The following is a 22385-nucleotide window of genomic DNA, read 5'->3' on the forward strand; positions in this document are numbered from 1 at the left end:
CTTAATCCCATAGAAAATCTGTGGAGGAAGCTGAAGGTTCAAGTTGCCAAACGTCAGCCTTGAAACCCTCATGACTTGGAGAGGATCTGCAAAGAGGAGTGGGACAAAATCCCATGAGATGTGTGCAAACCTCCTGGCCCACTACAAGAAACATCTGACCTCCATGAACGCCAACAAGGGTTTTGCCATGAAGCACTAACTCATGTTTTGCAAAGGGGTCAAATATTTATTTCACTGAGTAAAATGCAAATCAATTTATAATTGATTTGAATTGCGTTATTCTGGATTTTTTTGTCATTCTCTCATTTTTCAAATAAACCTACGACTAAAATTATAGACTGATCTTGTCTGTCAGTTGGCACACATACAAAACCACCAGGGGATCAAGTAATTTTTGGCCTTCACTGTACAAAACACATATTGATTCTATTGAGATACCCATAGCTAATTCCCATCTAACAAAATGGTTTGTATAACAAAATACATAAACAGTTTCCCATAGTGTAACAAAAGGATGAGCATATTTTTTTGTAGAAGCATAGTGTGACTGTAAATCAAATGACGGAAATAGACTTTTAGGCAGTATGTACAGGGGTACAATGGAGTCTTCTCTTTTCTTAACCGAACCAAGGCCAAAAAACGCACTGCTGAATCTGTGTGCATGTATTTAATCATGTCTTTGTATAGTTTATCTGCAACCAGGGCCAGCCCAAGACAAAATGCCGCCTGGGGCGAAGTTTAAAATGCTGCCCCCCCATCATTACCTACCCTTCCTTACCCTGCCGCCCCCCCATTATCTACCCTTCCCCCCCAGTACTTACCTTTCAGCAGTCCTGCGGTTAGTCTCCCTGCTCGGTCTCGGTGCTCCATTGTCGGGCCGGCCCTGTCTGCAACAAATCTGCTATATCCAACGCTGCATAACATTTCTGCTTTGCCCCTAAAGATGGAGTTGGCAGGGGAATTATCTAGACAGGTAATGTTTTTTCTCCTTAATATGACCTTTTGTTGTGAACCAGGGAAATTCTCAGTCAAGAATAGCTTTGATGGCCCTGTATATAGCATATCAAAATCGGTGTGAGTTCTTGAAAATCATCTGACCGATGAATCTATCCTTTATTTGGGGCCAGCTTTGCCCTTCTTGCATAGACATTGCCAATGTTGACCCTCATCTTATTGAGTTTTACGGGCTTTTAAAACACACTAAACTGAACATTTAATTATTACTTAAGTAGCTTGAAGTCTATGTAGTCACTGAATGCTTGAGGTTGCAACAGAGAGAGCATGAAATGCATATTGTACTATAAAAGACCCACACTGTCATGATATATTCTTTAGATGCCTAAAATCGTAGATTTATTTGAACAGGTTTTCTAAAAGCACATTTAGATAAATGAAGACATAAAAAGACAAAACGGAAAAAAAAAAAAAAGCCCACACATTTTGAGAAGCCCAAAACAATTTTATAGGTTTTTTACATATTATTTCTATTGCATTTAAACAGGATGTTTATACAAAATAAATCCCTCCTATATTTTACATCTTAAAAAAGGTTGTCTTACATATTATACAAAAGATTGAAAATAACGTCAATCTGTACACCAGTATGCATTAACAATAAAACAATACAAGTTATTTTTTACAGAACAATGGGTGTTCAAAGTAATTATTTCTCCAAGCTCTTTTTTGGTTTTTTATTGTGTGTATTCTAGCAAAAAAGAAAAGCGAGTCTTTAAAACCACGTTGATTATATAAAATTACATTTCTTTGCCTCACTAATACTAATGTGAAAACTACACCTTTAAGCAAGTCAGAGGTTGTTTTCTGCCACACAATGCATCAAAACCAATTGACCTAGGTCAACTAAAACTGTATCAAATGACCCTATTTTAGGCAGACACTGACTCATAACATGGAGATAAAGCAACATAACATATATAACTTAACCATTACATACATAAACAAAAACAATATACATATGGGCAGGAAAAAGTGATGTTCCATCTAATCAAATGAATAAAACATTTTCAAAATCATTTGGCCAGAAGATTTTCAACAACTTTCCCACAGACATTTTTTATTATTGTATTTTACCCAATAACTGAACACATATTGTAATCTGGAAAGCTAGGTATTCTAGAATTGTTATGAAAGTGTCTTATGCATAGGGTATGTGATAGCAAATTTCCACATGAATACAAATTTTAGGCTCAAATCTTCCCCCATCTTGTATGTATGTGTTGACAAAAGACTAATAGTCGGGGGAATTTATCTTAAATAAATACAAAATAAAAACAAAACAAAAAAACACATACAACAGTGAAAAAAACATAGTATGTCTGTATTAATCTTCTACCATTAAACAGATAAGACGTAAAGTTATGTTTACGTATACAAAATAGCTACTGCAAAGCCATATGCACAGTTGAACACATTGATGTAGTATTTAGAGGATCCAAGAAGAACACAAGCAGTACTGTTAAAGAATGAATGAATCAACATATATCATATCATATCATTCACTACACAGGGGACATCTTGTAAGAAATAATTTATATTCCAGAACTGAATGTTAACCATACTTACAGAACAAATAATAGCAGTGTCCCGAAATATACAGTAACAGTCTACAGCTTATGCAAGGTCAAGAACCAAAGGAACATGAGTGTGTGTTGAGTTATTGGAAATACATGATGCTGAAAAGCAGAATAAAAGAAAGGGTTGATTTTGTTTGGACGTACAAGTGAAGAACAATGCTTTGCTCCCCTTAGTGAAACTGGAAACAAAGGAAAGTAGGTTACTGAAAGCAAGAAATTCTAATTTTATTCTAGATCAGATTTCGGTACACGCGGGAAAGGACTGGCATGTGGAGAAATGTGCTGTCCCAAACATGAAATACAGAAACAGCATTTACAAAAGTATAAATCTTTCAAACTTATTTTACAAAATAAATACAGTATTTTACAACATACACTCCCTAATAAACAATTAGAATTTCTGCACCACTGTACAATACCCCTGCCTTGGTATTTTTGTGTTCTCAAATAGCCACGATGTAACACAAAAGGTACTGGAGATTAGAAAATGATTATTACAGATACACATTTTAATCTCACTGGCCGCAAAAAACTGGACACAAGGGTAGAAAATAGAGAAGAGAAAAAAAAACCCTGGAATTCACAGCTAACACTTCAAAATATATTACACTGCACTTGCACATTCTTAATTTACTTGTTGCTGAGGACTTTAATAATTATTTTATTGTTCATTTAAATGAAAGAATCCAAGGGAGAATAAGCTATACCTCTCCAACTTGAGGATCAGCAAATGGACAAGCAGTATACTGGAGAGGCAGTAAAAAGACGAAAACAAACAAAACTGGCACCCAGATATATTTACAAGTTATTATGGACATAAGTAAGTTTACAGTGTAGGTCCCACACTTTACTGTATTCAGCATATTCTTCTTGAATCTAGAAGAAACTGTTCAAGATACTGAAGTCTCAGCTTTTGGCATGTTTGGATTTCTTGAACAACTTGAGTAATTGCCGGAACCTTTCTTCTATCTAAAATAAATAAAAGGGACAAGTTATTACTTGTACTGCAGCCAAATATTTTACAAAAGCTAATTTTTATCATATACATCCCCTTTCCTCTTTGGTATTTTTCTGGAAAAATAACAATAAATATAAATAAAGATTACAGAAATTTCAGGAACCAGGTTTGCACACATGCCTCACAAATATGTCTCAAAAAATCCTAAATAAATCAGTCCAGGCCTGATATTTGCTCAGTCATATACATTTGTATACACATATATTTTGTTTTTCAAGGACACTTTTCATACAACTATATTTCTCTTTCAACTCAACACTGATATAAATTAAAGAAGCCACCGCAAAGGTGTTAAGAACCTGAGAGTAATGAGGGATATCATATGGGTGAACTACAGTATTTCAAATTAAGTCGCACAGAAAACGGAAAATTCATTGTGTACTATCAATTAAAATTGTGACACGGTAATTATTATGCGTACCACCAGTCCAAGCATAATAATGTATATTTAGTGATGACTGAAAAAAGAAGCTCCAACATTGAATAAATCAATTCTATTGGAAATCCATCAGGCAGCATCCAGTCCCAACCTGAAAACTTCTCACACTGACCTCCCCCTCGCTCGCTCAAGACTGCTGCACTTTTTAAACCCAAGTGATACGTCTCCATGATCAAGCTGTGCAGCTCCTGCCTCTGTACTGCAGACAGAATGTTAAAGGCCTGACTCTCTGCCATTGGTACCTTGTTTGGGGAAGGGTTTATACCAGGGGTGTCCAACCTGCGGCCCTCCAGCTGCTGCAGGACTACATCTCCCATAAGGGGCAGGCTGAAGAGTATGGGAGATGTAGTCCTGCAGAAGCTGGAGGGCTGCAGGTTGGACACCCCTAGTTTTTACACTCCATCCCAGTATACTGTAAGTCAATGAAGGGAATTGCATTTAAAGACATGGCAATGGCGTAAAAGAGCCCTGGCTTTAATACAGTTAGTTTTGCTAATAGTTAATTCATCATGTTCTTTCTTAACGTACCTTTTATCTAACATTACACTTTTATTAATTATCTAATAACATTTATTGTCAAATAGCAATGTGGAAACTCTGTTGGGGCAAATATTTTTCAACAACTGTGCAATGGAGGTAAATGTGAGGTAGTAAAGACCTAGGCACTTATTTAGTAAAACTTAATAAAAAAACAAAACACACACACAGTCCTAAGACACTGTTCAAAAACTTTTTGCGTTTAAGTCTACCATACCAATTAAATGCAACAGTAGCCACTGAATACCTGAAACGGGAGTTTATTCATCTTCAAAGATAAGAACTCAAACGTCTTCTCATTTGGTCCAAGCTTCTGACATTCAAGAAGAATTGTACGGTCTTCTTCCCTAAGTAACAAAATGTAAAGAAAATAGTTGTATTGTTTTTTTGTCAAAAAAAGGCTTGTTCACAATCATGCATTATGTAAGATAGTTTTGAGACAGATACCGTATTTCCCCATGTATAAGTCTAAAAACTGGGTGCGGCTTATACAGTGGTTGTAGATTGCAGTTACTACAGTACTTTCCAGTACCTCCCTGCAGTCACACTGCCGATTGGCCCCGCCCCTTTCCGTATAGCATCCACACTGCTTAGACAGCAACTCATCTAACAGTAAGTATAAAATATTTGGGCTGCTGAAAGTTAGGGGAGGTGGGAGTTATTTTAAGGGCAGTTATGGTTGATGGTGTCTTTAGGGTTAATTTAGGGGCAGTTAATGGATGGGAGTGATGAGGATGAGTATAAATTTTATGATAGTACATTTTTTTTTCAAATTTCGGGCCCCAAAATTAGAGAGAAAATGTCAGAGAGAATTCAGCGCAGGAGAACTCTCCAGTGACAGCCGGGGAAGGTCTGCGCGATGGACGCAGACAACCCCCGCTGCTAACGGCACCTCCTTCAGGCTGCAGTGGAAGTTGCCTACGCGAATCACGTAGACGTCTACCTTCTGCCCGACTACACACCAGGGAGTCAGAAGCACTGGTAAGTGCCAGAGAGGAGAATCTAGTTCCCCTGCAGCGCTGCGGGGGACCAGGATCTTAGTCTCATAGTCAGACCTCTATTTGAGGTCTGATTATAAGACGAGGGGCATAATATTCAGAGCATTTGCTCTGAAAAAAACATCTTATAATCGAGCAAATACGGTATGTTTGAAAACTAGACACTTTAGGGTATTTCAACCATTTTCAAGCACCAATTCTATTACGGCTTTTTCTAAAATGCATTAATATCAAGACATTTCAGCAACACTGGTTAAGCTTAGGAGGCGATCACTTATTTTAAAGCAGGCAGCAACCATATTTGAATATTTGCCGATTTGTTAATTGTTGTCGAGGGGCTAAAGGAAAACCTAGTGGGGGGGGGGGGGACATAACATTGTCAACAATTGACGTGCGTGGCATGTAGCGGCTTTAAACAGGGGTAGCTCCACTCAAACGGTGTTGCTGTAATGCCTTGATGTCGAGGCATTAAGCAACACCGAGATCGGCAACTAGGGCCCCGTGGGCCCCCTAATGCAGATGCCAACGTCTGCTACATATTGTATGGCTATGAACGGCTGATTTAAAAAACAAGCTTAGGAGTGATCAACGAGGTGGTCCACAAAAAAATTGTCCTCAAGGACCAATTACATATGTAGTACACTATGGGATGAAACTTGTGCTGCAGCACCATTCACACCCAGGATGTACACAGTTAAAGGGACTTCTGTGGTGCTACCAAGATGTCATCGGTGGGACCCTACAACCACAATAGAGATCCTTGGGGTCAACAAAGACGCCAAGGTGATCATGTCACACCGCTCCATGGTAAATTTCTGTGCAGGTAAACTAGGATTTAAGGAAAACAAACCACTAAAGAGTTTTAACTACTGTGACTAACAATTGTTAATTCTGGTATTTGTGCGTTCAAAGCTTAATGCTTACCTTGTCCAAGACACAATGACTTCTCCTTTCTTTTTGATAATGTTTTTGGCAGACAGATTACTGGGGGAAGACATACATGTTAGATCATCACTAGATGATCTATTGTGCTTTCCACTACACTTCTCTGCATCCAAAGATGTGTTTGCATCAGTTTTATCAATGCACCTGCTTTTACTATGTTCAGTTTCAGAATCTTGGTGCGATGAACCTTTCTGTCTCTTTGGCAGTGACTCTTCCTTTGCTACATTTTTCCTCTTTTTGACCACAGTCGGCCCCGTGTCCTCAGCAATGCATAGATTGGATGCCTCTTCTCCTAATGGATCTACATTGGTATTGCCAGAACACACGTCTTCTTTTACACTTCCAGTGCTGTGTTTCACGGTATCGCAAGACATATTTACGTCTGTTGCTGTTGTAGTACCAGAAGCATTTAAACCTTCTAGTAACTTGGTTACGGCTTCTAGTGCATTAACACTCCTTGTTTCATTACTAAAGGATGGCTGGTCTAAAATCTCTTCAGAAGTCTTACAGCCACCATTGCCACGCACGTACACTTCACTTTGACAACCCACACCTTCACCAAGTAGATCAGAACCTCTCTCTCCTTCATTACTGTTACATGACACATTGTTAAGGGTTTTAACCTCAGGTTGTGCCAGGTGTGCGGTAGCAATACTGGCATCCTCAGTTGATGAGCATTCTGCGTTTGGAGAGTTAGACACAGCTCGTCTAATCTTTACAATGAAGTGATCATTTGATTTCTCCATGACAACTGCTTGCATTGGCTCACTAGGATGGCACTGAAAAGTAGAGGGAGTATCATTTGTATCTGGCAATGAGCAGCTGCTTGAGTTTTCAGAATCCAGTGTTAAATGTATGTCTTGTTCAGTTGCATCTTCCTCAAGAAGAGCATCTTCTATGCAACGGGGATCAAGAATTTCTCCCAAAACTGTTTCAGGGGCGATAGCTTCTTGAAGAAAGCTGAGGTGAGAATCAGACTTCAAAGGTGACGGTACAGTAAGAGACACTGCAAGATCTTCTAAAAGGATTGAAGTAAAGGATTTTGTCCTTTCCTCTGAGCTTGGAATATCTTTGACAGATGAAGCACTGTTGGGAATCTCCAGCATGCAACTTTCATCAAGGACATCTGGGTGAAGGAAATTATCAAACCTAGAAAACGTCTTTGATTGTGAAACAGGAGGCCAAGAACCAAAAGATTGTGTTGGAGTTGTCAGTTCTGTTGACAAATTCACATTTTCACTTTTCTGCAAAGAGTTGTTTTTCTCAGGAGATATACAAATTAATATGTCCTCATCCAAAATGTTGTTAGGGACCAAATGGTCTGAATGGTGAAGTAAGCTTTTAAATAATTCTCCCATGTGGTCATCACTCAGTAAACTAAAGGACAACTCTGAAGTATTTTGTATGGATCTATCAGGTTTTGGTGAAAGAGATTTGTTACCAATGCGTGAATGTTTTGCAGCATGATTTGCATTTACATTTTTGCCAAGTGCAACAGCAGGCCTGGTGTCACTTACAGGGGAAACAGACCCCCCTTTCTTTGGATAGGTCAGCCTGTTACTAACATTAGGATGTTTTGTAGCAGAACCTTTACTTCCATATGGCAATTCAAGTTGCTCTTGTCTCAAACACGTTCCACGTCTAAGCATTTTTTTAGACAACTGAGACAGATTTTTTTTCTTGTTTTTGCTGGTTTTGTGGGGATCACTTACAAGGACAGAAAATACTTTGGGGTTTGCAGTGGTTTCAGACGTCAACAGGTTTGTACTATAATCACGCTGCTGTTTGACTTTGTCACATAGTCTTGTAAGCATTGCTTTAAGTTTATCAAACAAACAATCAAGCTGTTCATCTACGAATTTCCATAGTTTCTTTTTCATGTCCTCTAAGCGCTGCTCAAATATGCGGTCCACAATCCCATTCTTTTTTACCTGTTTCATTTTGGATTCAATGTACTTACAGGCACATTTCTTCACACGGTCAGGTGATGAACACAATGTGGACCAATCAACACTCTTCATTAACTCTAAAAAATATAATGTTCCATGTTCTATTACACTATGGAACTGGCGAACTGAAACCTGCATCTTAAATTTCATGTATTTTGTTCTTATGTGCTTCCTGATAACCCTTGACATCAGAAGCACATCCAGTACAGTTGATGGTTTAACAATTTTCACAATGCCTTCAAGGCAAGACTTCTGCTTTCTTGATGTACTGTTTGGTAATGGTATTAATTTGGTTTTGGTCCTTATTTTCGCTTTCTCCTTGGATGCAGGAGGTGTTTTTGAAACCACCCCATTAGCATCAGTCAAAGATGACATTTCTCTTGTGCAAGTTACTTGACTATGAATGATGTTCACTTCCTCTGCAGAATTATTTTTTTCAGAGCTTTCTAGAGTTTTTTCAGATTTGAAAGCATCTTCGTTATCACTAATAATTTCCCCTTCTTCCACCTCATCTGAAGAAATTACAAGCCAATCATTCCCAGAATCAGTGTCTGCCTTGTTCGCTGGTTGACAGTTCTCCTTGTTTAGTTCCTTTGACAAGGACATACACTGGTGGCTTGTATCTACATCTGGTGAGGAAATGAGGAAAGGTACTTAACGGTTGTAAGAAAAAAAATATTTTAATGCTGCCTTGCAACATGTACAACAGATATGCATTTAGGAAAAATGACTGAATGCGGTCACCCTACTCCTAGGTCACCCAGTTTCTTTCCCTCATTGTACTTTTGCCCTTAAGTTCCTTCATTGTTCCCAATAATTTTTTTCCAGTATATTTTCACTATGCCCCATATAATCTTTCTACCATGTCTTTCCTCATGCCATCTTATGTGTTCTTTCTAGGGCATTTTTTTTTTTTTTCCTCTTACAGCTTGCCTGTACAGAGGGAACTCAACACAAGCTATAAGTTCTGTCCTAAATGACAGCTGAAGTCATCAGGAAATGAAAATAGGCTCTGAAATTATGTCTTATACTGCATGAGAAGACTATTTATAGTGAAACTACATTCAAAGAAGTGCATTCTAAGAAAAATAAAAGATAAACGAACATATATGAAATTGTATAAAACTCCACTATATATATCCAAAATATTCACTATGAGCAAAGCCAAAAATAAAATGCATATGTACACAAATGTACCTTTGTTTAAAACACTTGCTATGGAAGCCTTGGCTATGCACTGTACTTTATAACATGTTGTCCCTGAACACCTTTGTGAGCTTTTCAGTGGGCTGATGATTTTAGGTACGTCTCTCAGAAAATGTATGTCAATACTCATTGGACCGCTTTTATCATCATGCTTAAAATCAATACATTTTGTTCTAAAGTCAATATCTAAGAAATTACCTTTTAGGTTTTCATTTGTATTTGGTTCCAAATTACTTGTGGTGCCAGCAGCAGGATCGGGTATTTGCTCAGCAAGCATTGCTTTATCTTGACAGATTTCAGTTTGCACTATATCTTTGTCTGGGTTTGATTCATTGGGACTTTCACTACCACTACACTTGTCAATTTCAATGAATGACTCAAGTTCACCTATATCTGATCCATCTACACAACTATGTGTCTCCATCTCATCAGAGCTCAAAGAAATTAAGTAATCAGCCAAAAATTCTTCAGGTGGTACTTTTTTTATGGGTGTTGCATTAATGTTGTTGAGTATCAATGCTGGTGGTAACTCCTGAAGACATGTAAGTGGGTCTACAGTTCTTATAGATTCACACACAGATAGAGGCTCTTCTATGTGAACACCACCAACTTGCAACTCTTGTGTCTCTGTTATAGTAGTTGAGTCAATCTCTTCAGTGGTGTTTAAGTTTGATAGAGTTTTTTTCTCCCCAGCATTTTCTAAACAATCAAACACTTCAGAAGACACAACATCCTCTGCCGCAACGATGGTACATTCCACATTAGATTCAGACACGTTTTTACTGCCATGTTCCACTTCACACTGCGATTTCTTTTTAGCTGGAGAAAGAGTAAGATTCAGTGTCTCCATAAAAGACAGTTTGGTGTCTTGCTCACAGAGTGGCTTTTTTTCGGCATTTGTTTTACCATTGCTCAGCGTACTTGGAGACTCTTGCTCTGCACTACAGGAATCTACTTTGTTTCTTTTCTTATTTGGAGATTGGGATATCAACCTTTCTTTTTCTGTGGGTCCTTTTCTTTCCCGTCTACTTGCATCTCGATCATCTCTAGACTTTTTCTTTTCATCGTGTCTTCTATCGCGATCAGATTTTGTACTTTTATCATCTCTGGTTTGCTTACCATTTTTAGATGTGGACATTTCATTTTTACTAAAACACCTCGATTCTTTGTTATATGTGGATCTCAAGTCAGGGGTGCGTTTTTCTTTTCTACCCAAATCATTTCTATTCTTGCTGTCATTAAGGTCATATTTAACAGATTTGTGAGAGGTTTCTTCTTTTGGGAATGGAATAGTTCTTTTTGACCTGCGTGGCTGGTTGTCTTCCTTTCCAGTTGCAATTCTTCTGTATTCTGTTTCTCGGCATCTCTCATATCCTTTGGAGTCCCTTTTCTGTGGTGATTTTTCATGTTTATTCTTAAGCTTATCTTTTGGGTGAGGTTGATCTCTCAGCTGCGTCTTCCCTCTTGTACTGCTTGATTTCTCGTAACCACTTGAGTTGAAATATATTTTGTTGCCCGTTTCGTGATTCCTGTCAGATTTTGTGCCCTTACTTTCTTGGTCACCTTCATTTTTGCCATGGTTTGAAGATGACTGGTTTAACTTTCCTCCTAAATCAAAGTTTCTTATTTCGTTTTCTAAACTTGTAATTTGCTGTCGCTCTTCCTTCCTCCCTCTGAGATCTCTGTCCCTGTTATCTGTGTCTTTTTCTTTCCTTGGTTTCCTTTCTCCTGCATTTAAGTGGCTTTCTGATACCTCCTTCTGTAAAGAAGAGTCCAAACTCCCTTTGCGGTGCATAACATTTTGGCATTTTGTGGTAATTAATGTGCCAATTTCCACAAGACCTGTAATATTCCCCTTTTCTGGGGCAATTTTATCAGACAGGTTTAACTTTCCTCTTAAATCAAAGTTTCTCTTTTCATTTTCTAAGCTTGTAATTTGCTGCCGCTCTTCCTTCCTCCCTCTGAGATCTCTGTCCCTGTTATCTGTGTCTTTTTCTTTCCTTGGTTTCTTTTCTCCTGCATTTAAGTGGCTTTCTGGTACCTCCTTCCGTAAAGAAGAGTCCAGACTCTCTTTGCGGTGCATAACATTTTGGCATTTTGTGGTAATTAACGTGCCAATTTCCACAAGACCTGAAATATTCCCCTTTTCTGGGGCAATTTTATCAGACAGGTTTAACTTTCCTCTTAAATCAAAGTTTCTCTTTTCATTTTCTAAACTTGTAATTTGCTGTCGTTCTTCATCCCTCCCTCGGAGATCTCTGTCCCTGTTATCTGTGTCTTTTGCTTTCCTTAGTTTCTTTTCTTCTGCATTTAATTGACTTTCTGATACCTCCTTCTGTAAAGAGGAGTCCAAACTCCCTTTGCGGTGCATAACATTTTGGAATTTTGTGGTAATTAATGTGCCGCTTTCCACAGGACCTGTAATATTCCCCTTTTCTGGGGCAATTTTATCAGACAGGTTTAACTTTCCTCTTAAATCAAAGTTTCTCTTTTCATTTTCTAAACTTGTAATTTGCTGTCGCTCTTCATCCCTCCCTCTGAGATCTCTGTCCCTGTTATCTGTGTCTTTTGCTTTCCTTAGTTTCTTTTCTTCTGCATTTAAGTGACTTTCTGATACCTCCTTCTGTAAAGAGGAGTCCAAACTCCCTTTGCGGTGCATAACATTTTGGAATTTTGTGGTAATTAATGTGGCGCTTTCCACAGGACCTGTAATATTCCCCTTTTCTGGGGAAATTTTATCAGACAGGTTTAACTTTCCTCTTAAATCAAAGTTTCTCTTTTCATTTTCTAAACTTGTAATTTGCTGTCGCTCTTCCTTCTTCCCTCTGAGATCTCTGTCCCTGTTATCTGTGTCTTTTGCTTTCCTTTGTTTCTTTTCTCCTACATTTAAGTGGCTTTTTGTTACCTCCTTCTGTAAAGAGGAGTCCAAACTGTCTTTGTTGTGCATAACATTTTGGTATTTCGAGGTAATTAATCTGCCACTTTCCACAAGACTTGAAATATTTCCCTTTTCTGGAGCATTTTTATCGGAATTGCCAGAAACAGTGGCCTCAGACGAGGTGCTTTGGACTTTTACTTCAGTTCTCATAATACTACCCACATTCATTGATCTCACATCTCTATAGGGCACGTCCCCCTGGCAGTGCGTCTTATGCGGAGGAACAGACTTAAAATTGCGGAAACTTCTTGGTGTAGACAAGCTAAAAGGAGAGAGAAAAAAAAAACAGTCAATACAGTGGTAATATGTACCGATTTCATAAAGTTAGTTGAAACCCATCCTTGTGTGTATATCTCATTCCAGTAGTTAAAATACTTATTGATTCTAGTAGTTGCATAGATGGGCTGAAGGGTACTACACTTACTGCAAAGCTATAGCTTACTATGTTACTCCATACTTAGTTGATAAAACTCACAGGTTGATCTCATTTGTATTTTAAAAGATACACTAGTGACAGAATGTTGCAACACCTTTTTTTATTGGACTAACACTGCTTTGTAATGACAGGCTTTCGGTAGTCTTCCCTTTATAACGCAAAAGTCTCACAAGTACATATCCTGATACCGGGGGTGGGAGTGACACGTACTTGCGAGACTTAAAGTGTGTGTTTTAGTCTGCTGGTCAGAAATGCTTTTGAGTTGATAAAGGGAAGACCCCCCCCAAGCTTGTCACTACAAATCACTGTTAGTCCAATATAAAATGTATTACAAAGTGCAAAATATTGTATTAACACAATTACCGACGCTCGAGATTGTTGATTTCCTGATCTTTTCGATTAATTTCTACTCTTGCTGTTTTGATAAGGGCCGAAATATTCTTCTTCAAGCAAATATTTTCATTCTGTAAGCTTGTGTTCTATGATAAAAGAATAGAAGCAGTTATATATTTATCGCAGTTACCAGTTGTCACAAACAATTACTTTTTTGCTTGATTGTAAGACAACCCCCGAAAATGTGAATATTAATTTAGGAAAAAAGAAAGCCTGAATATAAGACTACCCCTATAGGGGGAAAAAAAAGTTTTACTAGTAAATACTAAATCACATGTAAACTATTTTAATAAAAACTATGATTGGTTTTTATTTCCTTTTATTTGCCACTCTGCCCTAGTTATGCACATCTGCCCCCCAGATATGCCTTCTATACCCCCTTATATGCCACTCTGTTTCCCTAATAAACCACTGTGATATGCCTTTTATTCCCCTATTTGCCACTCTGCCTCCTAGATATGCCTTATACACCCATATATACCACTCTGCCTTCAGAAAACCATTGAACCCCGCCCCCATGCCACTCTGAACCCCGCCACCCCGACTTACCAGTGCATCCTTTTACTTGTGACCCATGTACAGACTCCCTGGTGTCTAGTGGGGCAGCTGGTGGAGGTATGTGCCAGCAGCAGAGGTTTGTCTACGCGCATCGCACAGACGTTCACCGGCGTCCCCTACTAGACACCAAGGAGTCTGGAGCAAGGGGGTAAGTCTGTGGGGGCAGAGTGGTATATAGGGGTATAAGGCATATTTGTAGGGCACAGTGGCATATTGGGGGGGAGTGGCATATCTGGGGTATAAGGTATATCTGGGGGGGCAGAGTGGCATATCCAGGGGGTATGAGGCATATAGGGATATAAGGCATACCTGGGGAGGGCGGAGTGGCATATCTGGGGGTATAAGGCTAGGGTGGGGGGAACAGGTTGGGAAATAAAAACAAGAAATGCATTTTTTTGTCAGTTTTTTTTATTCTGCTGTTTGTTCATTAAATTATTTTAAATAAACAAAAAATGTACATTTTTTTATCCGATTATGAAGATAATCGTTAGTTGCACCCCTAATCTTAACATATGACTGTCTATACACTGCGCGCTCACACTGAACTCTCCTTTCAGCTGACATCAACCATCACTATTATTTTACAGGCAGCTTAAACTGCTTCTAATATTATTTTGAAACAAAGTTCCCAGTTGTGGAGCAGCGTGGTAGCTAGGGCTGTGACTGAGGGCCACTGGATTGGAATTTATTATTTCTGGCCATGTTGACAAGTAAGCATGTCCAACTATGAAGAGCTACAAAATCCTACCGTCATTACTCCTGTCTCACACCTGTGTTGCACCCCTTCTGTGGAATTCTCTTCCCAACATCCTCGGTCATCATCCTAATCAAGCCATCTGAATGATCAACAAACTCTCATCCAAATGGCTTTCTATTACTGTTTAACTTCCCCTCAACCAGCAACTAGATTGTAAGCTCACAAGAGCTGGGTCCTCTTCTCCCTTTTTACCATTTTTTTTTTATTGTGTGTGACTTTAAATTATCCCACTAATTGTACCAGCACTAGGGAACCTGGTGGCGCTATATAAATGTAATGTAAAATTCAAAATCCTGTCGAGCAAAAGATTACTCAACCAAGAACACTTAGCATATTTATCAAAGACTAATTTTAAAACCCAATATTTCTCTTGCATCATATATTACATCATTAAGAAAGAAAAAAAAATGAAGTTGTATTTTTTACTATACCTTCATTTGAATTTCCTTGAGTTTGTCAATTAGGGCTTTCATTTGTTTCTGACACTTATCATATGCAGATTGCAGCTGTAACATGACAAGAAAATAAGTACACACAACTAATGTATTCTGCTTTACAAACAGTGTATTTTATCTATATAGAATCAACAATTTACACAGCACTTCTTACAATATATTAATTTTAAGGGTATTGCAAAACTAGACTTGACAAGACAAACCAATTCATTAGGTAAATAGGGCCCTGCTCGCAAGCTTACGATCTAGAGAGAATGAGGTGTAGAGAAACATAAGATATACGAAAAGAGGGAGAAAGAATGCCATAGATGGAAGGAGTGGATAAGGGGTAGATAGGTTCTAGCTGCAAAGATTGTATGAATCTCTGAAGATATGGCTTTTAAAGTTGTTCTTAAATATAGAGAGGGAGAGTGAACGCTCAATGTTAGGTGGAGCAGGACAAGTGAAGTCTTGTAACTGGGAAAAGGAGGATGTTATAAGCAAGGAGGAAACCCTTAGTACACAGAAGGAACACAAAAATGGCATATGGGAGAAGTTTGTTATGGAGGGAGAAGTTTCATGGGGACGTGGTATGTTAGAAGAGGGATTCTACATTGAGAGACAGCAGAGGGATTCAGACTGAAGAAGCAGAAGGAGCGCATTGTGTAAGGATACAGTTAAGAACAGTGTTTATCAAAATATTCTTTGTAATATTCGAAGGACATAATAAGGGAATGAGCCAGGGGATTTTGTGGCTTGTTGGGTGAGCAAAGGACAGCTGCAAGTTTTTTTGCAAGTGCAAGGGGCAGGATGTGGCATTGAATGTGAGGGATGAAGGAGTGAGTTGAAAATGACCCCAAGCTATTGGACATGGTTAGTAGGAGAGATAGTCATGTTGTTAATGGAGTCTGAGAATTCAGGTACTGGGGTGAGGATGGGAAGACAATGTTAGATTAAGTTTCAGGTGTGATGTTCAAGAAGTAATAGCAGACAAGCAACTGGTAACATGGGACATGAGAAAAGGAGAGGTCAGAGGAAACAGATCGGTTTGAGTATTACCTGCACATAGGCAAACAGTACAAAAGACAACACATATACCTGCACATTTTATATATTGTAGTACAGTTTAAATGATTGTGCCGACTAAATTACTCATACCTTGTGCATATAAAATCTGTGTCTCAGAACGGCTAAAAGTACTTCTCCCCGACAACACTTTACCCTTTGTAAGTAACCTGTGCCCATCATAAATTATAAAACAGAAAAAAAAAACCAACTTATGTCACTGAAATCGAGGGAATCAGTAACACCATCAAAATAACTGTAAGGCTGCTTGGACACCATTCATGACCCCAGTAGAGGCTGCTTTATGATGGCATTTGTTTTGTGAATAAATCCTGGAAAGAAATTATGTTTACTACATTAAGCAGCAACTCACATACACCCACTAAAAATGTCAATGGTACCAACAAATCTAAAAGTTAAAAGCGGATTGTTAAATTTTACCATGCTCACAGCTTTAGCTTACCAGAAAGATGCTCATTACTATATTCAACAATTATCACACATCTGTTAGATACATACGTCACTATGGGAGGCTTCTTTAGCAGTAACTTCTTCTGTAATGATTTCCTCATATAGGTCCAAGCAGTTCCTGGGGGGTGTGCTGGATTGTGGGAGTTCATCTGAAAACATAAAATATATATTTTCTTCACTGATCATGTCTTTGTCGGGGTACAAGATCAGCAGAGGATCAAATATCTTTTTCCTTCACTGTACATCATTGTATTTTATGCTGAAAGATTTGCACTTAATGGGAAATACTAGATCACGTGATGCACAATTTGCCTTATTTTCCGGTAAATGCCAAAACAATAAAAGGGAAAATAAATAGTCCCCAGTCCAGTAGTAGATTTATGCATTAGATGCACTTTTTTGGATATCACTGGAGCCTCGTAGAATTAAATATCTTAAAAGAAGGACCTGTAGTATCTACAGTTCTGTATACAATTTGTTTTGTGTATGTGACATGTTACATTATACATTTATTCATGAGATTAGGAGCCTGGTTAGTGCACATTCATTGTGACTTTAAATTATCCAGAGAGTGTGGTTTAGGCTTGTTTTGTAGTCTACTTAGTCTTGACCATCAACAAGCTGCTTTTGGCTAACCATTCAGAGTCCCTAAATTGTTGTATACCTTGTCACCCGATTATGGGCAATTAACTGGCCTATTGGTATCTCACATAACAATTACATGTAATGGTTTACCAGTATTCTCAACAAGTTTGTAGGAAAATTATGGATTTGATCAGTTGCAATACCCTGGCTAACACATTACAAACAAATGCGTACGACTGTCAAAAATGTACTAGGATTCATTGAATGAGCACACATATGAACAAAGTGAATTACATACCGGACAAAGATGCCACATCCAATCCATCATAAATATCCAGAGAACTGGTATCACTTTTAGCTGGAGAACCTAAAAGTACAAATTAAAAGTATTGCTGCACTAAAATGACCAGAACATTTTCACATAATACAGAAAACAGTCCTACCAGAGAATGCACGGCAACTGTTTGGTTAGCAATAATAAGCAATATGTTTTTTGATACCATCATAAATAAATGTATTAATACTGTGCTCATAATCGTGATTTTACTTAGGCTGGAAAAATGCTATCATTTTATAATTTATAGAGAAAGTAAGTAAAGCGAAACTAACCTTCTAAGTCACTCCTGACATCATATACACTTTGCCGCTTACCAGCAGACACAAAACGCCAGCTAGTATGCAAAAGAACCAGTAACCATTTATTGGAGAGAATACAAGGTTTTCATGCGACAAAGGTGGCTCTGGGTAAACGCACTGGACACAAATTGGCTCATTTGTGGTTATCTATGGCCAATGGGGCATCGAATGTGATGGGTGAGGGTCCCTTCAATGTGATTTGAACCTGGGTACAGTACTTTCATATGCATTCTTCTTAAGTAGGCGTAACTGGGAAAGTAATCCGTCACGTTAAGGAATGAATAACCAGAAGGAAAATGTATATTTTGAAAGAGTAAAAATGTGTTTAAATAGTGTACATGAGCAGCTATATACGTGTTTCACATGGTAAACAATCTATAATTGCAGATACTAACAATATTTAAAAGACAAGCGTTATAGAGTTATCCTCCCTTCATCAGGTCTGAAGCATTACTTCAGACCTGTGAAGGGAGGATAACTCACGAAAGCTTGTCTTTTAAATATTATGTTAGTCCAATAAAAAAGGTATCACCGCATATTCTGCTGTGTATATATATATATATATATATATATATATATATACACACACACACTGTGTGTAATCATCTAGTACGTTACTCGGGACTAGAGGCCTATCTAGTAGTAGGACAGTAAGACTGAAGTACACATTTATATGGAAACTTTCTAATTCACAAAGAATATTTACCAAAAACATTGAGGAAAATGTCTCGCTCTTCAACTCCCGTATATTTGTCCGTCATTTTGTCGGCGTACATCTCTACCTAGCAGCAAAAGAGAAATGATTTCAAAAAGGCAACCTCTAAGGAGGAACAAAATCTTTATGATCGTCTATCTTTCACTTCAGAGACTTTAATAAGGACTGCCCAATAAACTTGGGGAGAAGGATTGAGATTATCCAGTACTGTTGCTGGGGGTCTTAGGTTTTAGTGCAAAGCATAAGGCAGAACACAGAAACTGAAATGTAAACAGCCAGCTTTTGGTAAAATGTGGGTCTTATCTAAGGACACATACACTTCACTCATTTACAATGCAAACATACAGGAATCGTGAACATGCCATATTATTTTTGGTTTTATTCAGAAATTTATCTCACTCCTGAACACATTTTTAATATTTTAAGTATATCACAATATGACAAGCATATGAACTATTGAATAGGGAATAATAAGTGACTGTAACAAACAAACACCAGTTTACATTTTGAAGAAACATAGCTTACTAAACCGGTAGAAGAAGTAAGCGTTTATATAAACCACTTCCACACACACGCCTGATATGATGCAAATCATTGAAGTATAAAACTCAATAAGTATGATGTGAGGTATAAGTTACTGTAAGTATATCCACAGTATAATAACATAACAGACCTAGTACTACTATTGAAGGGAATGTGCTATTAAACTGTATTCGCACACATACAACAGTTATACATAACCATAATGTACATACATGCAGTAAGGACCATAACAATGTGCTTTACTCGAGAGGATGAAGTGTAACAACTGGAAGTCCCAAAATAGATCATTTATAAACCAACCGATTTAACCAATTCTTCCCCTTAGAGTTCAGGGCAGGCAGGATAAGATACAGTACACCAGGGGGCTATTACATATAGTTGCATATCCCGTGGATTGCACGCACAGTTGTTTGCGCTTTACGCCATGACAGGGGCCTGCTGTTTCTTTTTATTATTCACTCACCAGCTCCTCCCCTATGATAATTCACCGAACACGGCACGGTTTTGCCTTCTAGCACCGGATACCTCTAACACCCGCCCTATCCCGTACTACAGCCCCATGGACAGAAGGTAGACCGGGTCCACCAAAGCCATCCCTGACCTCGCCAAATCTCCACGACCAATCAAAGACAGCGCATGGATGTGACGTTCTACGTCACGATGCCCCGCCCCTGTGTTGGTTTCAGTTTGGCGGGAAGCCTTGTCTGATAGCGTCGTTTCTGCAGTGTAGATAGATACGGCTCCCTGGAACGATGTAGCAATTCGGGGGCAACTGCATATACTCCACTATTGGCATTTTAAATAGTGTTTGTATTAGTCGTGTAATGCTTTCTCCTCCATATTGTGCATCAGCCCAGTTATGGCTTGGTTCACTATGAGATAACAGTATATATATATATATATATATATCTGGCCATTTGCACTCATGCCATGGAGAGAATTAGGGTTTGTTTTGCAAAAGAAGCCCCAAAACTTTGATCTGGGGGTCCACAGCCATGGGGTGTTTAGGTTTGCATTCCAACTGGCACACTGAGCTGATTTAACCCCTTCGTGACAACGGCTGATTTAAATTTTTGTACACTTCGTGACAATGGCTGTTTTAACATTTATGCGGTGCTTGTGTTTAGCAATCATTTTCTTCTTTCCCGTTTACTGAGCCCACATTATATATATATTATATAATATAAATTGTTTTTTTAGGACAAGAAGGGGTTTATTTAGGGCCATTATTTTGATTGTATCTTATCATTTACTGTACTCCCCAAGCGGCCTCATCATAAGTGGCTATTTCAGAGTTACACTGGAGGGAAACGACATACCAGGTACCACTGCAGAAAGCGGCTACAACATTGGAACCAGGTCAACTCATCCCCATCCAAGCAGTCCTCTCCTATTGTCTCACTTCCCCCTCAACCACTGACTAGATTGTAAGCTCGCAAGAGCAGGGTCCTCCTCTCCTTTGCACCACTTTGTTATTGTATGTGTTTTTGTATGTAAAATTGTTCTAACAGCGCTGCGGAATCTGCTGGCGCTTTATAAATAAATGTAATGTAATACAAAAAAAGTATAAAATATGGTGAAACATTGAGGGCTTTTACTGACTTACTTGAAAAATCTTTACTCATCTATAAAAGCTAATAAAAAAACTGCTTAATAGATTCTACTATTTGTGCTGAGTTTAGAAATACTGAATGTTTTTATTTGCTTTCTTCTGTACGTTATGGGGCAATAAGCACAAGTCTGGTAATTCTTCCCCATGTGCTATTTCTGGCCATATATTTTTGAAAACTAGACATCCCAGGGTATTTCAAATGCTGGTATTTTAACTCTTTCCATGCACCAATTCTACTACCAGCCTTTGTCAAAGTTTGCAGTTGTATTTTTGTGTATTTTTCTCACACATCTTGTACTTTAGGTATAAATTTATAGCACCTGGTATATGTCACTGTCACACAACACCCCAATATGCATTCGGCAATATCTCCTGAGTACAGTGATACCACCGTGCATGGGTTTGCCTGGCTGTTTGGGGGCAAAAGGGCCACATTTGGGGCTTGCGCATTTTCCAATGTTAACATTGGCACTGCCCATGCCCTATTTAGTACATGTTTGAGCCTGGCCAATTCAGTGTGCCCTATTAAACCATATATTTTTGAAAACTAGACACCCCAGGGTATTTCAAATGCTGATATTTTAGCTCTTTGCATGCACATTTTTTACCACCATCCTTTGTCAAAGTTTTCAGTAGTATGGAGGCATTACAGCAATACCTTTCGCTTTCTGCACCCATTCAAAGCCATGACGGTCCTGATATGTTAATTGTCACTAACTGGATATTAGTACATGACGTGCCTGGACCGTCAATTGTCATCGATGGGTTAGTAAGGTCCCCATATTAAACAGTAAGAGTCTCAGACAGTAAGATACAGAACAGACTTGTGCATTTGAATTTGTAGAAATCTAATTTTTTTACAAAATTTGCCAATTTTGTTATCATATGAATATCTGAAAATGAGCATTGACCCCCCAATGAAACAAACAAAAATGTTGTAGAGAGCTCTTTGCTTGCATTTTGCTAGTTTTTTTCACTCACTTTTACTCTTGCATGCTCTCTGTCAATCTCTCCATAACTTTTCTGCCTACTGCTTGTGTGTCCCTGTCTTTTTCTACAGCTCTACTTCTTATTTTGCCTCTTCTCGTTCTCCTGTCTTCTATCGTTATCGGCTTCTACCTCCGTATCAGCTCTGTTAACCGGGCACTCTCGGAGCGATTCCCCAAAAGGGCTGAGCCTCCGCACACAACCTTTCCCTCAATTGTACTCCAGGATATTGCAGGTAGTTTAGCATAGTTTTTGTACCTCTGTTTATCCGCAAATCCATCAAAGGACCCCCGTCCATCGCATTCAACACCCCATTGGCCATAGATAACACCAAATTAACCGATTTGTGTCCCTGTGTTTTTCCCAATAATTGGTTACAGGTTCTTCTGCATCCTGATGTGTTGTCATTACTGGTGGAAAGGGTTAGCTTGGGTGACTTTTCCCGGAGGACTACACTTAAACTGTGACTTGGAGTAGGTATCCACCTATAGCTAGCTCATGCTACGAGTAGGGCAGCAGTGCTGGGACCTTCCCGTAACTTCTTTTCAACTCAGCTCTGTTTTATTTAC

At 38.6% G+C, this 22385-nt stretch overlaps 1 protein-coding gene across 1 annotated transcript; it reads right to left on the reverse strand.

Moving 5' to 3' along the window:
* Nucleotides 1-13419: 13419 nt before the first annotated feature.
* Nucleotides 13420-18720, reverse strand: LOC149278764 (CASP8-associated protein 2-like). Its single transcript, XM_089501761.1, has 5 exons — nucleotides 18666-18720; nucleotides 17622-17690; nucleotides 16787-16887; nucleotides 15200-15274; nucleotides 13420-13539 (listed from the first exon to the last, which is right to left on the reverse strand). Exons 1-5 carry the CDS (start codon nucleotides 18718-18720, stop codon nucleotides 13420-13422), a joined length of 420 nt encoding a protein of 139 aa, XP_089357887.1.
* Nucleotides 18721-22385: the final 3665 nt, after the last annotated feature.

Source organism: Sceloporus occidentalis, unplaced genomic scaffold (assembly GCF_023333645.1).
Source record: "Sceloporus occidentalis isolate IW3139 unplaced genomic scaffold, rSceOcc1.0.p SCAF_181, whole genome shotgun sequence".
In the NCBI taxonomy this organism is placed as follows: Eukaryota; Metazoa; Chordata; class Lepidosauria; order Squamata; family Phrynosomatidae; genus Sceloporus; species Sceloporus occidentalis.

Excerpts from the sequence above, each read along its gene's own strand:
- LOC149278764 (XM_089501761.1), bottom strand. The coding sequence starts at position 18,720 with ATGACGGACAAATATACGGGAGTTGAAGAGCGAGACATTTTCCTCAAT. Across the intron at positions 17,691-18,665 it reads CATTTTCCTCAATGTTTTTG|GTTCTCCAGCTAAAAGTGAT; the intron begins GTAAATATTCTT and ends TTGTACTTTTAG. Across the intron at positions 16,888-17,621 it reads GGATGTGGCATCTTTGTCCG|ATGAACTCCCACAATCCAGC; the intron begins GTATGTAATTCA and ends TTATGTTTTCAG.